Source organism: Rhinoraja longicauda, chromosome 6, assembly GCF_053455715.1.
Source record: "Rhinoraja longicauda isolate Sanriku21f chromosome 6, sRhiLon1.1, whole genome shotgun sequence".
NCBI classification, from domain to species: Eukaryota; Metazoa; Chordata; class Chondrichthyes; order Rajiformes; family Arhynchobatidae; genus Rhinoraja; species Rhinoraja longicauda.
Genome location: NC_135958.1, coordinates 68,282,758 through 68,305,974, shown reverse-complemented (window position 1 = coordinate 68,305,974; position 23,217 = coordinate 68,282,758). Strand labels below are relative to the sequence as shown.

Below are 23,217 nucleotides of genomic sequence, written 5' to 3'. Positions count from 1 at the left end.
TCACCCGTAGTCAGGATTGAACCCGGGATCCTCGCCCTATAAGGCAGTACCTCTACTGCTGCACCACTGTGCCTCCCTAAATGCATAGAATAGCAAGCTTCTGATCTGTTCTTGTGGTCATGGTATTTATGTAATAGATCCTATTAGGTTTGTGGGCCATATTTGCGTTTCTGGACTCCTTAGAAAGTTGATAATGAGACTTATGAATGGCAGTGCCCCCATTTATTATGTGCAGAGACTCTCCCTTGTTGGAGGTGGTCATTGCCCGCTACTTTCACGGTGTTAATCATATGGGGGAGTCCCGAACCGGGGGCCACAGTTTAAGAATAAGGGGTAGGCCATTTAGAACGGAGATGAGGAAAAAACGTTTTCACTCGTAGAGTTTTGAAGCTGTGGAACTCTGCCTCAGAAGGCAGTGGAGGCTAATTCCCTGGATGCTTTCAAGAGAAGAGTTAGATAGAGCTCAATGATAGCGGAGTCAAGGAATATGGGGAGAAGGTAGGAACAGGGTACTGATTGTGGATGATCAGCCATGATCACGGTGAATGGCAGTGCTGGCTCGAAGGGCCGAATGGCCTACTCCTGCACCTATTGTCTATTGTCCATTGTCTATGGGTCATATCAGCCCATATTTGACCAGTGTTCAGATCCTGCTGCATGCAGTCACGGGCTGCTTCATTTATTGAGGAGCTGAGAATAGAATTGAACATTGCGGCATCATCAGGGGTATCCCAACTCTGACCTGAGGACAGAAGGAAGGCTACTGATGAATCAGCTGAAAGAACACTTTGTCTATGAAGAAACTACAGATGCTGGTTTAAACCAAAGGTAGACACAAGAAGCTGGAATAACTCAGCGGGACAGGCAGCATCTCTGAAGAGAAGGAATGGGTGACGTTTCAGAAGAGTCTGAAAAAGGATCTCCACCCGAAACACCACCCATTCCTTCTCTCCAGAGATGCTGCCTGTCCCGCTGAGTTACTCTGGCTTTTTGTGTCTATCTTCTGCAAGAACACTTTACTGTGAGGCAGTAATGTCCCGGGGATGGGATTAGTTAGCCTCCAACATCCAAGACCAGCTTCCTTTGCATGAGACATGACTCCAACAATTGGAACATTTTCCCCATTTTATCCATTGACTTTAGCTTTACCTCTGTGCTTCACTTGGTCAATTAATACCTAAACATCAAGAGCAGGAGGTCTCACCTCAGCTCTGGAAACAAATGATTCAGCTGCCCCCTGTGTAGTCTGGTCCCATAACCTTTGTTGCATCCAATGCTCTCAGATGTTTCTGGATATCTTCTATTGGTAATTTGTATTGGATTATTATTGTCACACGCACTGAGATACAGGCAAGCTATACCATAAATGAGTATAATCATCCCATCCTGTAGTGCAAAAGAGAAAGGAAACAGAGTGCAGAATATGGTGTAACAGCCACAGAAAGAGTACGTATAAACATCATGCAAGTACCACAATGAGGACGATTGAGAGATTGCGAATACATCCTTAACTAAAGAGAGGTCCGTTCAAGTGTCTGATAACAGTGGTGCGGCGGAGGAGTTGCTGCCTTACAGCGCCAGAGACCCGGGTTCGATCCTGACTACGGGTGCCAGCTGTACAGAGTTTGTACGTTCACCCCATCACCGCATGAGTTTTCCCTGGGTGCTACGGTTTCCTCCCACACTCTAAAGTCATACAGTTAATTGGCTTCGGTAAAAATTGTTAATTGTCCTTAGTGTGTAGGACAGTGTTAGTGTACGGGGATCGCTGGTTGGCATGGACTCGACGGACCGAAGTGCCTGTTTCCGCACTGTATCTGTAAACTAAACTAAACTAAAAAAACAGTGGGGAAAAAAGCTGTTTTAGAATCTGTTCAGCCTTTTGAGCTTGATATTATGTGAAGCAAATTAAATTGGTTGAAGTCTGGATTCTGGAATAGATTGAATCTCAGGAAGGAGCAAGATGGATCATCCACTCAGCACTGCGGGAAGAATCTAGCTGAGAATGTTTCAGCCTTGTCTTTAGCATTCACCTGCTGGATCTGTTACCATTGAAGATGGGGATGTTCTCGGAGCCTCTTCCTCTTGCAAACTGTTGGTCCTTCCACCTCCGTTCAGAACCTAATCCAGCAGGACTGCAGATCTCTGATCTGATCCATTGGTTGAGGGTCTATACAGTGCATGCTGTTTTGTTGTTGAGTGTTGGCACTTTCGTGTTCTTGTTCTGTGCCTGTATGAAACTTGGCGAGTCTTCAAGGTACAACAGAAGTCTTTATTACAGTAACTCAATGCTGGCAGCAAGATAACTAAAATGGCTGCCACCCCCACAATCTGACTGCACACTCCACACTGTGTACAGCCAACTATGTACAAAACATCTCCCTTTGTTCTGTGCAGCGCCACCTGCTGCACGAGAGGAGCAACGGGTCCTCCCACCCCACACAGTCCATCAAACATCACAGGCACCTTCACTAAGCATGCTGCTGCTGCCAGCATGCCAGCCCGCATTCCTCATTGAACCAGGATTGATCCCCTGATGTGACTCATTGATAGAGTGAGGGGCATGCTGGCTCAAGAGGCGAAGTACAGTTTTGCTGCTGTTGTTGGCCCTTGGTGTATATGGACACCCGGTTTTGAGCCACCAAATCTTTTGCTCTGGCCTGTACCATTGAGTACAGTTGTGATGGTTTGCAGCATTATCTCCACAAGGTTCATGCAGTGATCACTGCTGCAGATGCTGCCACACTACCCTTCACGCTACATCAGCAAGGCCACCAGAATAATCAAGGATGAGTCTCAACCTCTTCTCCCCTATCCAACCAGGCAAGAGCTATAGATGTTTGTTATTAGGCGTTCGAGTTACTGAATCAGCCTGTGAGGCAACCAGTCAGTACACTCTCTACCATACAGCTTTAGAAGTTCTATAGTTTATTCAGCAACATGCCAAATCTCTGAGGAGGTAGAGGTGTTGATAAGTTTTCTTTCCGATCGCAGCAATGTGCTGGGACCAGGACAGTACTTCAAAGATGTGCACACCTAGGAACGTAAAGCTGATGACCCTCTTAATTGCAATACCGCTGATGAAAACAGTTTCATTGTCCCTCTGCATTCTCTTCCTGAAGTCAACAATCGGCTCCTTGGTCCTGCTAACATTAACAGCAAGATTGTTGTTGTGACTATATTCGATCACATTGTCAAACTCCCTCCTGTACTCTGACTCATCGTTATCTGATATTTGTCCAACAACGGTGGGTATTATTGGCAATAGACAATAGACAATAGGTGCAGGAGGAGGCCATTCGGCCCTTCGAGCCAGCACCGCCATTCAATGTGATCATGGCTGATCATTCTCAATCAGTACCCTGTTCCTGCCTTCTCCCCATACCCCCTGACTCCGCTATCCTTAAGAGCTCTATCCAGCTCTCTTGAATGCATTCAGAGAATTGGCCTCCACTGCCTTCTGAGGCAGAGAATTCCACAGAGTCACAACTCTCTGACTGAAAAAGTTTTTCCTCATCTCAGTTCTAAATGGCCTACCCCTTATTCTTAAACTGTGGCCCCTTGTTCTGGCCCCTTGTTTTACCCAAGGACAATAAGGGAATGGAATATGTCGGGTGTAAAGGTGGCGTGGAACTGTGTGTGGCTGCACAGTCATTGGTGCAGAGCGACTGGAGCACGAGCCTCCGAAGCTCCTTCACGGTTTGGTGGCCTGTTTTCTGTAAATCTTCTCAAGCCCCAAACTTGTTATTTTGCCAAACCTTTGTGCATCCACCCTATCTCCCTGCCCTGCCATTGCCAATGATACCTTCTCTTCATCACTGCCTCCTCCTTTAAGACTGTTTTATTAAAGCACCGGTCGTCAATGTCCCTGCCTTTTTACGTAGCCAGCCCTTGGCTCACTAAGGTCTCTCTGCAACCTTCCCACAGCCCACATCCAGCCTGATATCAACAACAAATTATTCTTCTTGATCCACTCATCTGAATTATTGACCTGGATTGTGAACACATGGGGGGCCCTTGGGCACCCCACTGGTTACGGCCCTGAAAATGGCCCATTTATTCCTCCTCTCGGTCTAACCAAGCCTCAGACCACACCATCATATTACCCACATGCTCTAATTTTATTGATTACCATTCTTTGTGGCATTACGTCTAATACATCTATTCGTAATGACATCTATTTTGTTTTGAGCATTTTGGAATATTTCCTTTGCACCATTGCTGTACAATCCAGGCAGTGTCATTGTTGTCTCGGAGTCCTGTAAAAAGAGCATGGGGGTTTTGACACGAATATTGCCTCCGTTTCCCAATGACAAGGGTGCGAGAGGAAGTAAGCAGCTTCTCAAAGAAGCGTCTGCCCCTTCACCTCATCTCAGCCAAACTGTGACAAGAAACCGTGCGTGAAGCAAGGAGCAGTCAAGTCACAGTGTTGACTCATCAAGCCAGAGGCTGAAGCCTCGCTGGTTGTAAACAGGGTTGCAACCCTGCCACAGCAGGAGGATGCCCTCTGAGATTCTCAGTGTGACATTTGCTGCTTGTTGTAGCAGCCGAACTGTCGGAAATCAAATGGGGCTTAGCTGAGCTCCTTGAAGTTGCCACAGCAACAATGACTCTGCATTTAAGTAGCACCTCTGATATTGAATTTAAAAAGTAACACAAAGATAGTAACAAAATCAGACGAAGGTGATCCTAAGGCAAAACTCTAGGGTGGGATGATGTAAGGCAGGGCCAAAACAAAAACGATGGAGAGGGAGAGGCACAGACAGACAGAGAGAGAGGGAGAGGGAAGGAGTGGGAGAGGGTATTAGGAGAGGGAGAGAGAGGAGGGGGGATATTTAAAGAGAGAGTGGCGCAACAAAAGAGTTACTGCCTTATAGCACCAGAGACCTAGATTTGATCCTGACTTCTAGTGCTGTCTGTACAGAGTTTGTACGTTCTCCCTGTTAAACGTCACCTATCCCTTTTCTCCAGAGATGCTGTCTGACTCGCTGAGATACTCTAGCATTTTGTGTCTACCTTCAGTTTAAACCAGCATTTGCAGTTCCTTCCTACACAAGCACTTTCTTCCACACACACACACACACACACACACACACACACACACACACCTCAATCGTTCTGTCGAAGGGTCCCAACCCGAAACAATCACCTATACGTGTTTTCCAGAGATGCTGCATGACCCGCTGAGTTATTCCAGCACGTTGTGTTCGTCCTCACTAAATGGTATTCAAACTCCTGCAGTGATATTGGGATTGGCATGAGTAACCACCTTCCGTTATGTGAAGTCCGATTCCAAGCACTGGAAGGTTTCCACCTTTGTTCCTCGTTGACCAGTTTTATCAGAGCTGCTTGTTCAAATCCTGCTTTGGTGTCGAGGGCAGCCGCACACAGCCCTGGAACGTTGGGAGTAAGTTTGTGATGAGGGCCGATACTGATGTGTATTCCTGAAATCAATTCTCCATCACATGTCCGCCTCCCACCTACGCTAGGGGAAACTTTCAGTGGCCAATTAGCCATTCAACCTTCACGTCTTGTCAATATGGGAGGAAACTGGAAACAAAGGGGAGGTCCATGCAGAGGCAAAGCAGGAATGTTTGGAAAGAACGCAAGTCCTGAGAAACTAGAGAGGACAATAGACAATAGGTGCAGGAGTAGGCCATTCGGCCCTTCGAGCCAGCACCACCATTCATTGTGATCATGGCTGATCATTCTCAATCAGTACCCCGTTCCTGCCTTCTCCCCATACCCCCTGACTCCGCTATCCTTAAGAGCTCTATCCAGCTCTCTCTTGAAAGCATTCAGAAAACTGGCCTCCACTGCCTTCTGAGGCAGAGAATTCCACAGATTTACAACTCTCTGACTGAAAAAGTTTTTCTTCATCTCCGTTCTAAATGGGCTACCCCTTATTCTTAAATTGTGGCCCCTGGTTCTGGACTAGCCCAACATTGGGAACATGTTTCCTGCCTCTAACGTGTCCAACCCCTTAATAATCTTATATGTTTCAATAAGATCCCCTCTCATCCTTCTAAATTCCAGTGTATACAAGCCTAGTCGCTCCAGTCTTTCAACATACGACAATCCCGCCATTCCGGGAATTAACCTAGTAAACCTACGCTGCACGCCCTCAATAGCAAGAATATCCTTCCTCAAATTTGGAGACCAAAACTGCACACAGTACTCCAGGTGCGGTCTCACTAGGGCCCCGTACAACTGTAGAAGGACCTCTTTGCTCTTATACTCAACACTTGTTATAAAGGCCAACATTCCATTGGCTTTCTTCACTGCCTGCTGTACCTGCATATTTCCTTTCAGTGACTGATGCACTAGGACACCCAGATCTCGTTGTACGTCCCCTTTTCCTAACTTGACACCATTCAGATAATAATCTGCCTTCCTATTCTTACCACCAAAGTGGATAACCTCACACTTACCCACATTAAACTGCATCTGCCATGCATCCGCCCACTCACACAACCTGTCCGTCACCCTGCAACCTAATAGCATCTTCCTCACAGTTCACATTGCCACCCAGCTTTGTGTCATCTACAAATTTGCTAATGTTACTTTTAATCCCTTCATCCAAGTCATTCATGTATATTGTAAATAGCTGCGGTCCCAGCACCGAGTTTTGCGATACCCCACTAGTCACTGCCTGCCATTCTGAAAGGGACCCATTTATCCCCACTCTTTGCTTTCTGTCTGCCAACCAATTTTCTATCCATGTCGGTACCCTACCCCCAATACCATGTGCTCTAATTTTGCACACTAATCTCCTATGTGGGACTTTGTCGAAGGCTTTCTGAAAGTCAAGGTACACTACATCCACTGGCTCTCCCCTGTCCATTTTCCTAGTTACTTGAAATGCACTCTCAAAGCTGCCAGCATTAATAATAGTTTAAAGTAACAAAGAAGGGTGCAAAACCAGAAATCATGCTTCATGCATTACAGATGGAGGAGAAACTAACATTTGAAAAAGTTAGGTAGACACAAAATGCTGGAGTAACTCAGCGGGTCAGGCAGCATCTCAGGAGAGAAGGAATGGGTGACGTTTCGGGTCGAGACCCTTCTTCAGGCTGATATCAGGGGAGTACAAAGATAGGATGTCCAAAAGTTAGAATAATTGGTACAGAGAAACACACAGAATATAAAGAGTAACTTGAATGAATTAGGTGGCAGAGTGTCACAGCTCATGGACTCAGTGCTTCATGATTTCAGTGATCTGAGTTCAATCCTGACCTCTGCATCCGTGGAGTTTGCATGTTCTCCCAAAGGGTTTCATCTGGGTGCTCCAGTTTCCGCACATCTCCCAAAGAGGTTTAGGTTTGTAGGTATATTGCCTGCTGCACCTTGCCCCTGGTGTGTAGCTGAGGGGCAGCATTTGGGGGGATTTAATGGAAAGGTGGGGAGAATAAAATGAGGTCAGTGTAGTAATAGTATAAATGGGTGGTTGATGGTCAACACAGACTCAGTGGCCAAAGGGCTGATTCTGTGCTACCTGGCTCACCCATAATGGTTCACCCTTGAAGATTAGCTGCTCTAAAAAAGGGCACTTATTTCTCTAGTACCTCACAACAATCATCCATTGAGCACCAGGAAACTGCCTCCATCTGTTTGTTATATACCAAGGGTTAATGATATTAATAACACAATCGAAACTGGTATAAAATCGTAAACATCGTAAGATAGACACAAAGTGCTGAAGTAACCCAGCAGGTCAGGTAGCATCTCTGGTGAAAATGGATGGGTGACATTTCGGGTCTGAAGTCTGGAGAAGGGTCCCTAGAGCCCGAAACATCACCCATCCTTTTTCTCCAGAGATCTTGTCTGACCCGCTGAGTTACTCTGCCACTTTGTGTCTCTATTTGCTATAAACCAACATCTGCAGTTCCTTGTTCAAACATCGTAAGTCAGCCTCATACAATGAGCAAGGATGCTTTATTTTTTATAGAGTGCCAGCACCGTGACTTCAGGAATATAGTTACGGGTGGTTCAAATACCCCACCCCCATTCCTCGTCACCCATTCGTCACAGTGAGTGTCACGCTGCCAACCTTCCAGCCAGATAGGAATGACGTGCTGGGGGAACCTAACCCTTTCCCAAAACAGAGAAAAAAACGAAGGTGTACTTGTATCCCAGGCAACCACAGCTTTACCTCTATATATTTAACTTGATATATGTCATTAATTTAACGTTTCCTTTGTCACCAAACAGGTTTAGCAACTACAAAGTGGCAAGGTAGCTTTGAAAAGTACCTATTGAGCAATAGGATGTGAAAATCAGAGTTAGTGTCCTGCACGTGGGCAGATCAATGACTTATTGCATTTCCTTTGATAAAATGGACCTCGGTCCTTGCAGTGGTTATATGTGCCTTTTAGTGTAGTGTACCTTTAAGAACTGAGGACTTGCTATACTTTGATTTTCCCAGACCATGGCGATGGTTGGCACTGTCCTGCTGCAATGCTGGGCAGCCTACGTACATGACACTGGTGTCAAGATTGGCCCATTGTAAATGAAATGTGACCTTGTGTGTGGGAAATAGAGAATGGGGCTTTGGTGGAGCAGTGACCACTGTAGATGTGGCCACCAGATGGCACATGGTGCAGCTGGTACAAACGCTGCCTCACAGTGCCAGGGACCCAGGTTTGATCCTAACCTGGGATGCTGTCTGTGTGGGGATTGCACGTTCTCCGCGTGACAGTGTGGGTTTCGTCCTGGTTCCTCCTGTTTCCTCCCACATCCCAAAGACATGCAGGTTTGTAAGTTAATTGGCCTCTGTAAATTGCCCCAGGTGTGTAGGTGGTAGATGAGAAAGTAGGATAACATAGAACTAGTGTGAATGGGTGATTGATGATGGCTGTGGGCTTGGTGGGCCGAATGGCCTGTTTCCATTCTGTATCTCTCAATCAATCAATTCGCTAATCTTTGCGGTCTAAGCTGCTGAGTTTCTCCAGCAACTCAATAGCAAATCCAAGAATGGTTCGACTGGGCTTATATTCGCTGGAATTTAGAAAGATGAGAGGGGATCTTATAGAAACATATAAAATTCTTAACGGATTGGACAGACTAGATGCAGGAAAAAATGTTTCCGATGTTGGGGGAGTCCAGAACCAGTGGTCACAGTTTAAGAATAAGGGGTAGGTCATCTAGGACTGAGATGAGGAAAAACGTTTTCCCCCAGAAAGTTGTGAATCTGTGGAATTCTCTGCCACAGAAGACAGTGGAGACCAATTCACGGGATGTTTTCAAGAGAGAGTTAGATATGGCTCTTAGGGCTAACGCAATCAAGGGATATAGGGAGAAAGCAGGTACGGGGTACTGATTTTGGATGATCAGCCATGATCATATTGAATGGCGGTGCTAGCTCAAAGGACTGAATGGCCTACTCCTGCACCTACTATGTTTCTAACTTTCTTTTCACTAATCTTTTCCTCTCTTGGTATTGATATAACTTATTTTTTGTTGGTTCAATCACAACATTCCAGTTCCTCCCCCTTTATAGTTTTTTTGTCATCCTTTGCTGCTTTCTCAAATTCTCCCATTTCATGGGCTTACCATTATTTTCATAACTATCTAAGCCCCGTACATCAATTTTATGCTACTTTTAATTTCTTGAGTTGGCTACATACGGATCACTTTACTTTGAAGAATCTTTATTTCTTAAGGGAATGTATATTCATTGAGAAATATTAGATTTTTCTCTCAATTTCTACCTCTGAATATTTACCATCATTTATTTTAATCTGATTTCCCAATGTACCTCACTCAGTTAATCACTGCTAGGAAGCTGGCATGTGGGTTTTCAGGTCGTTAAATTTGCTCCATTGTCGAAGAATTTATTTCCATTTCTTCTGTAACTACATGAGGTAATCTATTTTTCCACCAAACCCCATGTTATTTTTTGCAAATGAGTCTCTTTCATTCTGTGCAACAATAGTTAGTCTGATCCTCAACCGAGTTCAGTTGAATGGCGGGGGTGTGATGCAGAAGCAGCAAGGAAAATTTATAAAGTAAATGGTCAAAACTCTGCCAATTATGGTGCAGGAAAGTATAAAGTTCCACGAGGACAGATACAGCCATTTAGTACATAATGAGATCCACAGAACTGTGGAGCATCAGACAAAGGGAGATACATCATGGAAACAGGCGCTCTGGCCCACCGTCCATACCGAGCCATCAATCGTCTATTTACTCCAATCAGCTTTATTCTCATAGTCATACTGTGTGGAAACAAGCCCCTCGGCCCAACTTGCCCACACTGACCAACATGTCCCATCTACAGTAGTCCCACCTGCCTGTGTTTGGCCCATGACCCTCTAAACCCTCTAAACCGATCCTATCCATGTACCTGTCTAAGTGTTTCTGAAATGTTGCGATAGTTACTACCTCAACTACCTCCTCCGTCAGCTCGTTTCATACACCCACCACCTTTTGTGTAGAAACGTTACCCCTCAGGAGAAGTGCTGTTGGAACTCAGCAGGGCAGGCAGCATCTGTGGAGGGAAACAGATTGAAAGAAAAGGAAAACTGCTGGAGCTATAATGGTTTTGATATAATGGTTTTACTAGAAAGTGTCAAGAATCAAGAGTATTTAATTGTTATATGTACCAACAATGATGAAATCTTACTTGCAGCAGCTTAACAGCCCCTTAAAAGCAATACACACAGATAATATGTAATAATTCTGAAAAATTCAATAAGTTAATAACCATAAAGCTAATGCTAATGCAAAAACATGTTGGCTGCACTCAGGGTGAAATCCTTAGTGCAACCGAAGACAGTAGTTCACAGTTGCTGAGGTTAGTGTTGTGTAATGTACGAGAGCCTGATGGTAGTTGGGTTTGAACCTGGTGGTCATGATTTTCAGGTTTTTGTAACTTCCTCCCGGTGATGGGAGCGAAATGAGCGTGAGGCCAGGGAGGTGAGGGTCTTGGACGATATGGAATACTCTTTTGGCGCACTATGTCCCACAGATCCCTGCGATGGTGGGGATGTCAGTATCTGTGATGGAGCGGGCAGTGTCTGTCACAATCTCCTTGGTTCACGGGCGTTCGAGTTGCCAAACCAAACCACGTTTTAATTAGTCAGCATATCCCCTACCGTACACCTGTAGAAGTTCAATAAAGTAATCATCGGTATACTGAATCTCCTCAATCTTCAAAGGAGTAGAGGTATTATACGGTACATTGCACGGTAGTGCAGTGGTAGAGTTGCTGCTTTACAGCGAATGCAGCGCCGGAGACTCAGGTTCGATCCTGACTACGGGTGCTGCACTGTAAGGAGTTTGTACGTTCTCCCGTGACCTGCGTGGGTTTTCTCCGAGATCTTCGGTTTCCTCCCACACTCCAAAGACGTACAGGTATGTAGGTTAATTGGCTGGGTAAAATGTAAAAAAATTGTCCCTAGTGGGTGTAGGATAGTGTTAATGTACGGGGATCGCTGGGCGGCACGGACTTGGTGGGCCGAAAAAGGCCTGTTTCCGGCTGTATATATATGATATGATATGAATGCAACAAATTGCAGGGCCAGGGATAGATCTTCAGAGAATTGCATGCCCAGAAACTCGAAGTTGTTGAATCTCCCCGTCGCTTTGATGAAGACAGATTCATGGCCCCTTGGCTCTCCCCTCCTGAAGTCAACAATCAGCTCCTTGGTCTTGCTACTGTTGTGAGCAAAACTGTTGTTCTGGCACCAGTCAGTCCAATTTCCAATTTCCCATCCTGTACTCTGACTCATTATTACCCGTGATTCATCCAACTTTAGATTTTAGACATTAGAGATACTGCGCGGAAATAAGCCCACTGATTCCGTGATCACCCCACACACTAACTTACATACACTCGGGACAATTTTTGCAACTTGCTAAGGCCAAATATCCAGCAAACATGTACGTCTTTGGAGTGCAGGAGGAAACTGGAGCACCCGGAGAAAACCCGGCGTAGTCACAGGGAGAACGTACAAACTCTGTACAGACAGCACCTGTAGTCAGGGTCGAACCCAGGTCCCTAGCACTGCGAAGCAGCGACTCTACCATTGCGCCACTGTGCTGCCCCAACAACGGTGAATTTAAAGATGGAGTCGGAACTGTTTTTGATTCCACACTCATGGGTGTAGAGAGAGCAGAGCATGAGACTGAGCACACAGCCCTGAGTGCTGCTCTGCTGATGCTCATCAAGGAGGATGCACTGTTGTCACTTTGTGCTTAATGTGGCTCATGAATGAGGAAGTCGAGTTACAGAGGGATGAGCAGAGACTCAGTTCTCTGAGCTTGATAATAAGTTTGGGGTGGATAATGGTATTGAACGCAGAGCTGTAGTCTATGAATAACAAGCTGACGTACGTATTCTTATTGTCTAAGTGCTCCAGTGGAGAGACAGTGAGATTGCATCCCCCATTGATCTAATGTTGCGGTGGGCGAATTGCAATGAGTCCAGGTGCTTGATATACGTCAGAACCAACTCCTCAAAGCACCATCACCACAGGGATTCGTGTCACCACTCATTGAGGCATATCACCTTATTCTTCTTGGGCACTGGTATTGATGATGCCTTTTAAAGCACCAAAATCAGGAAGGTTCCAGAATCAGAGATTTACCACACAGAAAGAGGCCATTCAGCCCATTGTGCCTGCACCAGTTGAAAAGGAATTTCCCAGCCTAACACACCTTCCAGCACTGGCCTGTAACCCTGCAAGAGGGCTCTTCAAGTACACGTCCACCTGTACTCTTTAATGTGATGGAGATCTTTGTCTCTCCCACCCATTCCGTACCCCAGCACCCACTGAGTACAAAACCTTTCCCCATCTCCCTTCTAATCCTTCCACCAATTACTTGAAATCTCTGTTCCCTGCTTTTTGACCTGTTTGCTGAAGCGAGAAAGATCCTATTTACTTTATCTTGGTTTTTCATAATTTATACATCCATTTACAGCTAAGTGTCCTCTCAGCTTCCTCTTTTCAAAGCAAAACTACTTCAGTTTATCAAAAGACTTAAGTGTGTTTAACTGTCATCTGCACCAGACCAGAACAATTAAATTCTTATTAGCTTTAGCTTTACAAGCGCATTAACGCAACAGCGCACCAATAAAAATACAATAAGCAATAATACAATGAATTATTAATTATTCTAGGTAAGTTCAAGCCAAAGTACATGGTGCAGCCTGATACAAGGTCCATAGTAGTTCGGTGCTGTGGTAAGGTTGGGGTTGTGTAGTGTCATTCATGAGCACTATGTACAATTCTGGTCCCTATATTACATGGAAGATGTGATTGTACTGGAGAAGGTGCAGAGTTGATATTGCCAGGACTGGAAAACCATGGCTATGACTAAAGGTTATCTCCTGCAGGGAGCAGTTCTTGAACCTGGAGATAACCTTTACTCATGGGCATGGCGTTGGCAACATCAATTGTGCCTGTCTCCAGTACAAACGCATCTTTCTTGCAATGTAGGGACCAGAACCTTATATAGTCCTCAGACAATGATCTAACTAGCAGTGTAGGAAGGAACTGCAGATGCTGGTTTACACCGAATATAGAAACAAAATGCTGGAGTAACTCAGCAGGACAGGCGGTATCACTGGAGAGAAGGAATGGGTGATGTTTCAGTCTCCAGAAGGGTCTCGTCCCAAAACGTCACTCGTTCCTTCTCTCCATTGATGCCGCCTGTCCCGCTGAGTTACTCCAGCAGTTTGTGTCTGTCTTCAGTGATCTAACCAGTGCCGTGTTCAAGTGGGGTTGCTGCAACTTGTCCCTTTTGCCCCAATCGTAGTGAAAATAAATATTAGAAGGAGAGATGAAGCTCGAATTGAGGGGTAGAAGGATGTCGAGGCAGGCAATGCAGGCTAATGAGGGACGGTTGTCACCACACTGGTAACTGTTGCCATAGGAACCATGTTACAGATGTTTACTTCAATAGGCTCCGATTCAGACTCCGGTGGTGAATCAGAGTCGACAATAAAAATGTGCCACATGTAGTATTTTGCAGTTGTGGTGTTAAAAGCAGTTAATACAGAGGCACATTGATGCATTACTTCATCATCCATCTAAATGATATGAGTTTAAGTCCATCAAAGACAGATCAGAAATGTAAATTTCTGTTTCACAATACTGGTATCAGTAAAAGTGACCATTAAACTGTAAAAAGTGTGGTAAATATTTCATTGAATCCACTAATGTTCTTTGGGAATGCTGCCATCATTATGCAAACCTATGTGTGGCTCCAGCCCCACATCGACACAGTGACCTCTAACCCTCTGAACAGGTCCAGCAAATGGTCTGTGGTGTCAAAACCATCGCACAGAACGGGCAGTTTACAACCCAAGGGCTCGTAGGTGACCCCCTACAACTCCCACCCCTCCCCTCCATTTTCTCCACAAACATTTTCATCAGCTCTTTGATAACTACCATCATCAGCCAGCGAGTACAGTTCCTCGTTGGCACTTCTGCGGCAATGGTAGACCTGCTCAGCTGCTCCCAGTCACATTCCTTATCAGTGCCACCTGTTGAAACGTATTAGAACACAGCACAGCGTATGAGATATAGCAGAGGAACAGGCCCTTCGTCCCACAATGTTTGTGCTGAACATGATGCCAATACCAACTCTTATCTGCCTGCACATAATCCATATTCCACCATTTCCTGCATATTCTTATGCTTATCCAAAAGTCTCTTAAATGCCACTACCATACGTGTCTCCCCCACCGTCCCAAGGCAGTGCGTTCCAAGCACTCCCCACCCTCTGTGTAAAAAACTTGCCCTGCACATCTCGTTTAAACTTTGACCCTCTCACCTTAATGCTATGCCCCCTAGTATTTGATATAACCTTCCTGGGGAAAAAGATTCTGACTGTCTTCTGAACAGAACCATGGCACCTTCCTGGATGACCACAGCAAAATACACACCAAGTCAAGTCAAGTCAAGTTTATTTGTCACACACACATAAATGTGCAGTGAAATGAAAGATCACCCACAGTCCAACAACAAGAGCAATAAAAAAATAAGCAATAACACACACAATCAAACAAAAAGAAACAGAAAGAAACATCCATCACAGTGAATCTCCTCCAGTCACCTCCTCACTGTGATGGAAGTCTAGAATGTCTTTTCTCTTCCCCTGCCGTCTTCTCCCGCGGTCAGGCTGTTGTAGTTGCCATGTTCCAGGCCGCGCCGGACGGTGAAAGGTCCGCAGCGGGCCGACCCGAGCCCCGCGATCCGGGGCGGGCAAAGCCGCTGCCGCTGCACGTCGGGTCGGTTGTGGCTCCCGACGACTTTACCAGCTTCAGTGAGCATCTCCCAATCACCTCCCATGTCAACCTGTTGCACACGTGTTTGTTATACATTGTTGTATCTTTGGGCCCTTTGGTTTTCATGACACCACCAATGGCTTGCTTCAGGTGAACATTACCTGCTGCTCCTGAGTCTAGTTGAACTGGCACTGGTTACCTGTTGGCCAGTACTTTGTGGTAGACACACCAAACCCGCAGAACTGACCCTTGTTTTGGTACCAGGTCCACTTGCTGCTCTGAATCTGACTCTGAGCCTGCACCGAAGATAGACATAAAGTGCTGGAGCAACTCAGCAGGTCAGGCAGCATGTCTGGAGAAAATGAACAGGTGACGTTTCGGGTTGGAAACCTTCTTCAGACTGAATGTAGATGGAGGGGGGGGGGGGGGGGGGGAGAAGGGATTGGAGCTGGGGAAATTCCAGGACAAATAAAGGCCAGCAATAGATAACCAAGGAAGGGTGGAAGGGTGTTGGCTGGGGAAGAGGTGATAACGAAGAGATACAGGGATGCGAACGGTGGAACTAGAAGGACGACTAGGTTGTGGGGGGAGAGGGAATGCAGGGGTTACTTATTCTTAGAGAAATTAACGTTCATCCTGCTGGGTTGTAAGCTGCCCAAGCAAAATATGAGGTTATTCCTCCAATTTATGTTTGGCCTCACTCTGACAGTGGAGGAGGCCCAGGACAGAAAGACTGTCGCTCACCTCGTCCAGCCCAGAGGCTTCAAACATATTTCATGTTGTGTAAATTATTTTCCAATCACCTTCTGCCAATGGTCCTCTACACAGAGCATTTCTTTTTAATCCTCTTGCATTAGTTACCGTGCCCGTTACTTGATACTGTGCCACTGTGTTGCTACTTATCTGCTAATGGCCTCGGCTTCATAAAAAAGCCTGGTAGGACTCTCCCACTTCATGGTCGTAAATAAAGAACCACGACCCTTCAAGGATTTCATTTCCAGGCAACAGCGGGCTCCTAAAACAACTAAAGCCTTCTCCATTGTCTCTCCTTTGAGGGTTTAACGGATCGGTACAAATGTCTCATTGTGACCTGAGAGATAGTAAATGTTTAGCTGGCCTGGTCAGCTCTATGCACAGTGTAGGCTGATTTCACAACTCTGCGTTCTTTAGATATCTCAAGGTTCTTTATTCATCCCTTCATCCACTGTCTTAACAGGATCACGCAGCTTACAGTCACTCAGCACACATCCATCCATGCCTTATCCTTAGGAAGGAACTGCAGACGATGACTTACACTGACGATTGACACAAAATGCTGGAGTAACTCAGTGGGACAGGCAGCATCTCTGGATAGAAGGAATGGGTGACGTTTCAGGTCGAGTAGAAGAGTCTCATGTGCCTATCTTCCCAGCCTTATCTTTGTTAGGTAGGTGCTGGGCATTCTGATTCAGGCATGGAGCTAGTAGTTCAGCTGTTTTGTCTCAGTATCCCCCTCCAGGATACTGGAAAACAGTTGGTGATTCATACCGATAAAAATCCTTCGATCAACCGCAGAAGAGGTTACAATGAGTGACATCATCCTTGCTTTGGTTTCCTCACACGCATGCAAACAGGCTCGGCACAGCTCTACACTGGAACATTTGTAGCAAGACTTGTTTAAAACATTTGCAGTGGGCAGCGCAGTGGCAAAGCTAATAGAGCTACTAATTCCCTGAGTCAAACCTGATAGCCTACTATGGGATAACTCTGGGATTCATAGCAAATGACCAACTCCGTGTCTTTAGAGATACATCTTGGAAACGGGCCCTTTGGCCCACCGAGTCCACGCTGATCGATGGTTTCCAAGATGTATCTCTAAAGACACGGAGTTGGTCATTTGCTATGAATCCCAGAGTTATCCCATAGTAGGCTATCAGGTTTGACTCAGGGAATTAGTACCCCATGCAACTCAATGTCCAGGCAAAGATCTGGGCCTGTTGGAATATTACCCACTGGCAAAGATCTCATAAAACAACAGCCACTAACGAGAGAGGGTTTCTGGTTTTTGCACAACCTTGGAGGCATGTGTGGGGGATAAATCTGCACAGTGGTTAACGGGCATCATTCTGTAACCAGCGTACCTGAGTCTGATCAACACTAGTCGAGTGAGAGTTAAGTGGTGCTGATGAGTTGCTTGGCAAGCCAGCATCAGATCACCATGACAACCAGCGGTCAAGCTGTATGAAGCGACAGGCAGCAGGTTTAACCTTTTCACGGAACGCCACTTAGCAAACAAGTGTCGGCAATCGAGCCGAGGTGAATGATTGATTTAAGTCTGGATGTGGTTGCACACATACACTGCTCTGACAGGCCGATCCTCAAACCCAGCCATCTCCAAAGGAGCTTGCATTAGTCCTAAGATAGACACAAAATGCTGGGGTAACTCAGCCGGGACAGGCAGCATCTCCGGAGAGAAGGAATGGGTGACGTTTCATGTCGAGACTGGAGAACGTCACCCATTCCTTCTATCCAGAGATGCTGCCTGTCCCGCTGAATTAGTCCAGCATTTTGCGTCTATATTCGGTTTAAACCAGCATTTAGATTTTAGATTTAGAGATACAGTGCAGAAACAGGCCCTTCGGCCCACCGGGTCCGCGCCGCCCAGCGATCCCCGCACATTAACACTATCCTACACACACTAGGAACAATTTTTACATTTGTCCAGCCAATTAACCTACAAACCTGTACGTCTTTGGAGTGTGGGAGGAAACCGAAGATCTCGGAGAAAACCCACGCAGGTCACGGGGAGAACGTACAAACTCCGTACAGACAGCACCCGTAGTCAGGATCGAACCTGAGTCTCCGGCGCTGCATTCGCTGTAAGGCAGCAACTCTACCGCTGCGCCACCGTGCTGCCCCTGCATTTCCTTCCGACATGTTTCATAGCCCTACACTGGCAGCGAGATGAATGCTGCACGGGATGGCCTGGAGCAAGAGTCAGGTGGACCAAGCAAGCACCTAGTGACTGGGAAACTGGGATGCCACCTCCTCAGTTTAGTTTAGTTTAGTTTAGTTTAAAGACACAGACGGAAAGAGGCCCATCACACCACCGAGTTTATGCCGACCAGCGATCCCCGCACACTAACACTATCCTATGCACACTAGGGACAATTTACAATGTTACCAAGCCAATTCAATTACAAATCTGCACGTCTTTGGAGTGCGGGAGGGAACCGGAGTCCCTGGAGAAAACCTACGCAGGTCACGGGGAGAATGTACAAACTCAAAGGTTTCATGGGTCAAAGGTTTTTTATTGTCGCTTGTACCAATTAAGGTACAGCCATACGAACAGACAGCGCCCATAATCAGGATCGAACCTGGGTCTCTGGCACTATAAGGCAGCAACTCTACCGCTGCGCCACCGTGCCACACGATACAGGGTCAGGCAAGAGTCAGAAGGTGGTCTTGGACTTGGGGACAAAGCTTACTTCCAGGCCTGAGCTGGGCAGTAGAGAGACACCAGACCCTGTGCCCAGAAAGATAAAAACAAGGCGAGCATCAGTTTGGCATCCTTCTCCTGAGGACATCCCAAAGGGATGAACGACCACTGCGTCATAGAATGCCATAGAGTCTTACAGAGTGGAAACAGGCCCTTCAGCCCAACCTGCTCACTTGCAGCAGCATTGCAGACTGAGTGTAAATATCTGGATTCACATTCCACCTCAGGAGATTTAAACCCAAGCCGTGCATGGTATTTGGTAGTGGTACCTTTACAACCAGGCCTGGCTCGTCTCAACGGAGCTGCAGGTCTAAAAGACATATGACAGAAGAAGAAGAACCAGACATTAAACTGAAGAAGGGTCTCGACCCGAACCATCACCAATTGTAAAAGCTTTCTTTCTTTCTCTGCTGTTGCTAACCAAGAATTTAGAACTTGTATGTTGAGAGGATAAAAAAAAGTGAGTTGATTTGATTGTGAACAGGTGTGGCGTTTGGCTTCACCCATGGTATTGGAAGATATGACATATTAATGCAGCTAAATTAACTCAGAATAGCAAATGAACTTTGAAAGAGAAACCACTGTTAGCTCATATTTATCATTGCTCTACAGGGGTGATCTCAGTACACTTTTATATGCTGTTAAATGCCACTTGGAAGTTAATTGAGCAATTACATAGGGAGCTATTAAAGGGACTCATTAATCCCAGCTCCCTTATGAAAAATATGACATTTTACTGATCAAACTATTACGTTAACCTCTTTAATTGATTCACTGAATCACACTGCAGGGATCAGAAGAGGCCCAAACCTGAACTGTTCCTCCCAGAAAAGCAAGCAACCGCCTACACTTCTTTTCTGCTCTCTCAGAAAGAATGATACGCGCCCAGATCATAGAAATCCGTTCAGTGATTAAGGTTTATTCACAAAATGCTGGAGTAACTCAGCAGGTCAGGCAGCATCTCGGGAGAGAAGGAATGGGTGACGTTTCGGGTCGAGACCCTTCTTCAGACTGATGTCAGGGGGGCGGGACAAAGGAAGGATATAGGTGGAGACAGGAAGATAGAGGGAGATCTGGGAAGGAGGAGGGGAAGGGAGGGTACAGAGGAACTATCTAAAGTGATTAAGGTTGGTGTTGATGGTATCCAGGCCGGCTGAGATAGAGCAAGTGATCCGGGAAAAATCGAAGCTCGGGCCAGCAAATATGACAGAGATTCCCTTGAGAACCTCCCCCACCCCACCCCCCATTTGTCAAGTGGGGAAGGATTTGCAAAAACCCAGCAGAATAACCAACTGTGAAATAGGCCTGGATGATGGTATTTCCCTCCACTACGTGCTAGGAAGGGTACATTGTAGGGTGCTGGTAAAAGACCAAAGATGTAAAACGACAAAGATTGAGACATGCCTGTAAATAGATGATGGGATGAAGTGTGCTGTGGCCAACATTGCTGACGATACAAAGATTAGTGGATTTGCAAGACGTAAGGTGTCTAAAGACACAAGGGATAGAGACACGAGAGACTGCAGATGCTGGGATCTTGAACAAAAAACAAAAAGCAGATATGCTGGAGGATCTCAGCGGGCCAGGGGGAGGGAGATAGGTTAAATGATCGGGCAGTTAGAGTCTAATGTGGGGAGGTGTGAGGTCAGTTACTTTGGCAATAAGAATGGAAAGACAAACTATTGTTTAAACAGAATAAGACTACACAAGTTGCAGTAAAAAGACTCCAGGGGTCTCAGTGCATAAACACAAAGGACTGGCGTGCAGCTGTGGCAAGTAAGGATGAATGGGAATGTTACACAAGGGGCATTTGGAGTATTAAAGTGGAGAGGCTTTGATGCAACCTCATACTCAGGGCTTGTGTACAAATTTAAAGAAGAATGTCCTTGCATCGGTGGCAGTGCAGAGATGGTTCACTTGCTTGACTCCTGAAACGAAGCGGGTTGATGTACGTCTATGGGTTGAGCATGTGGGAGATGTACACATTGAAGTCCAGAAGAATCAGAGGTGAAGCATGTCAGATTCTGACAGGGACTCAAAGGATTAGGCTGTAGTGATACAACACGGAAACAGGCCCTTCGGCCCACCGAGTCCGTGTCGACCAGCGATCACCCCGTACACCAGCACTATCCTACGCACTAGGGACAATTTTACAACTTACTGAAGCCAATTAACCTACAAACCTGCACATCTTTGGAAGGTGGGAGAAAACCCACACGTTCACAGGGAGAATGTACAAACTCTATACAGACAGCACCCTTAGTCAGGAATGAACCCAGGTCTCTGGCGCTATAAGGCAGCAACTCTACTGCTGCTCTACTGTGTCTACTCTAATGGATGAATGGCTGCTGAAAGGAGGGGATTTGTAGAGCCAGGGGACATGTATTCAAGAGAGAGTTGGATATAGCTCAGGGCTAATGGAATCAAGGGATATGGGGAGAAAGCAGGAACAGGGTACAGATTCTGGATGATCAGCCATGATCATATTGAATGACGGTGCTGGTTCGAAGGGCTGAATGGCCTACTCCTGCACCTATTTTCTATGTTCCTATGACAGAGTTTCAAAATAAGTGGTCACCCACTCACTGAAGACAGAAAAGAGGAGAAAATCCTTCTTTCGAAGGGCCATAACTACTTGGAATCCTCTACCCCAGACAGCTTTGGAGATGGAGTCACCGAATGTATCCAAGATGGAAATTGTCATACATTTAAACTAAGGGAATGGGGAAAGTGGTGTGAAGACTAAGATTTGACGAGCCATAATCTTACTGAGTGGCGCAGCAGGCTGGAGAGGCCAGTTAACCTACTCTGGCTCCTATTTCTTATGTTTCCAGTAGGATCCAATACAAAGCTTGTAAAGAACATTAAGATTGTTTACAACGTGCCTGGAACAACAGCGTCAGAATCTGTGATGAAGAGGTTAAGTTCAAAGCTAATTTGCAGAAATAATATCTGAGTGAGTGAAAGTGCAATCTATAGAACATGCTTCCAAGGGAGTTGGAATCAATTAGTATTGATTCCTCCAAATGCAAATTAGATAGATAGATTACAGAAAATAACATTTTGAGATGTAGTTTACGAGCGGTTGGGAGATTTGATGTGTGCAGGGTGTAACAGGCTTGAGACAAACAAACGTATGGTCCCCAAAGGCTAGATTTCTTTTTAGGTTTTAGATACAGTGCAACCTGTTGGCCCATCAAGGCCGCACCAACCAGCGATCCCAATACACGAGCATTATTCTACACACCAGGGACAATTTGCAATTTTTTTTTTAGCATGTCTTTGGAGTGGGGGAGGAAACCGGAGCACCTAGGGAGAAGGTACAAACTCCGCAGAGACAGCTTCCGTAGTCAGGATGGAACCCGGGTCTCTGGCGCTGTGAGGCAGCAACTCTACCGCTGCGCCACTGTTCCACCCTAAGGTTTGTTTCTTATCTCAGGTTAAGGTCTGTTGGACTTTGATTTATAAATATTATGCTATTGGCATAATTCCGTTATCATGGTAACATCCAACTAACAGGATAGCAGGTCCCTGGAGAACATCGATGGGTGACGTTTCTGGTCAAGACGTCTTCAGACTGATTGTAGGGAGGGGGGGGCAAGAAAGCTGGAAAGGGGGAGAGGCAGGACGTGCGTGGCAGGTAATAGATGGACACAGGCAAGAGAGGGGGGCTTTGATATGTAAAACATAGACACAAAGTTCTGGAGTAACTCAGCGGATCAGGCAGCCACTGGAGAAAAAGGATCGATGTTTCCAGTTGGGACCCTTCTTCAGACTGATATGCAGCTGGTTGGAACAAAGGCCAAAGATAAGAAAGGAATTAAGGTGTGAAACAGGTTTGAAGAGTCTTGGACTGTAAAGCAGATGGAAGAAATTGGTGAGGAGGGGAGAAATAGGTGGGGTTCAGGGAAGGGAAGGGAGTGGGGTTGGGGGAGGGATCAGGAATGTTTATTGCTGTTATGAAGTAGTACTTAACCTGGGCAAATGCTGTACTGAAATCTACAAAGCAAAGAAAAACTCGTCACTCCTGCTGGTAAACCAGATGAAGCTCATGCCATTCATTTTTAACAGGGGCAACTTCAACAGTGAGCTGCCTGCGAAGGCTTGTGGGCATTCAACTAACCGAATGGCTTGAAGGGCCGAATGGCCTACTCCTGCACCTATTTTCTATGCTTCGATGTTTCCAACAATCAGCCGGAGTGAGAGGTCATTCTAGCACTGATACACTGAGGCGAGGAGCTGAGGTAGCAAAGATTCACGCAGGCTGATGGAACGGAATGCATGGTGATCGCTTGCCTGCGGTGATGGAGTGACACCATTCCCTGACAACAGGCTCCCCTGTTGTGTTTTCCCCTTGCATTGTTCAAAGTTAACCCATTGCTTCTCGTTGTTTTGCAGAATAAGGTGGTGGTTGTGGACGGGGTCAAGGTGAAGTTACAGGTGAGTGCACTGTGGCAGCAGCTGAAATATATGGCTACATAAGCTGCTGGAAGCAGTTCCCCCC

At 46.0% G+C, this 23,217-nt stretch overlaps 1 protein-coding gene across 2 annotated transcripts in view; it reads left to right on the top strand.

Annotated features, from left to right (window-relative positions):
• LOC144594558 (ras-related protein Rab-37-like) overlaps positions 1-23,217 on the top strand; it is a 147,123-nt gene that overhangs the window by 107,599 nt on the left and 16,307 nt on the right. For both annotated transcript variants that reach the window (XM_078401255.1, XM_078401256.1), the window contains exon 3: positions 23,112-23,153. In XM_078401255.1, the coding sequence (XP_078257381.1) occupies positions 23,112-23,153 (42 nt within the window). The remainder of the gene's footprint in view (positions 1-23,111; positions 23,154-23,217) is intronic.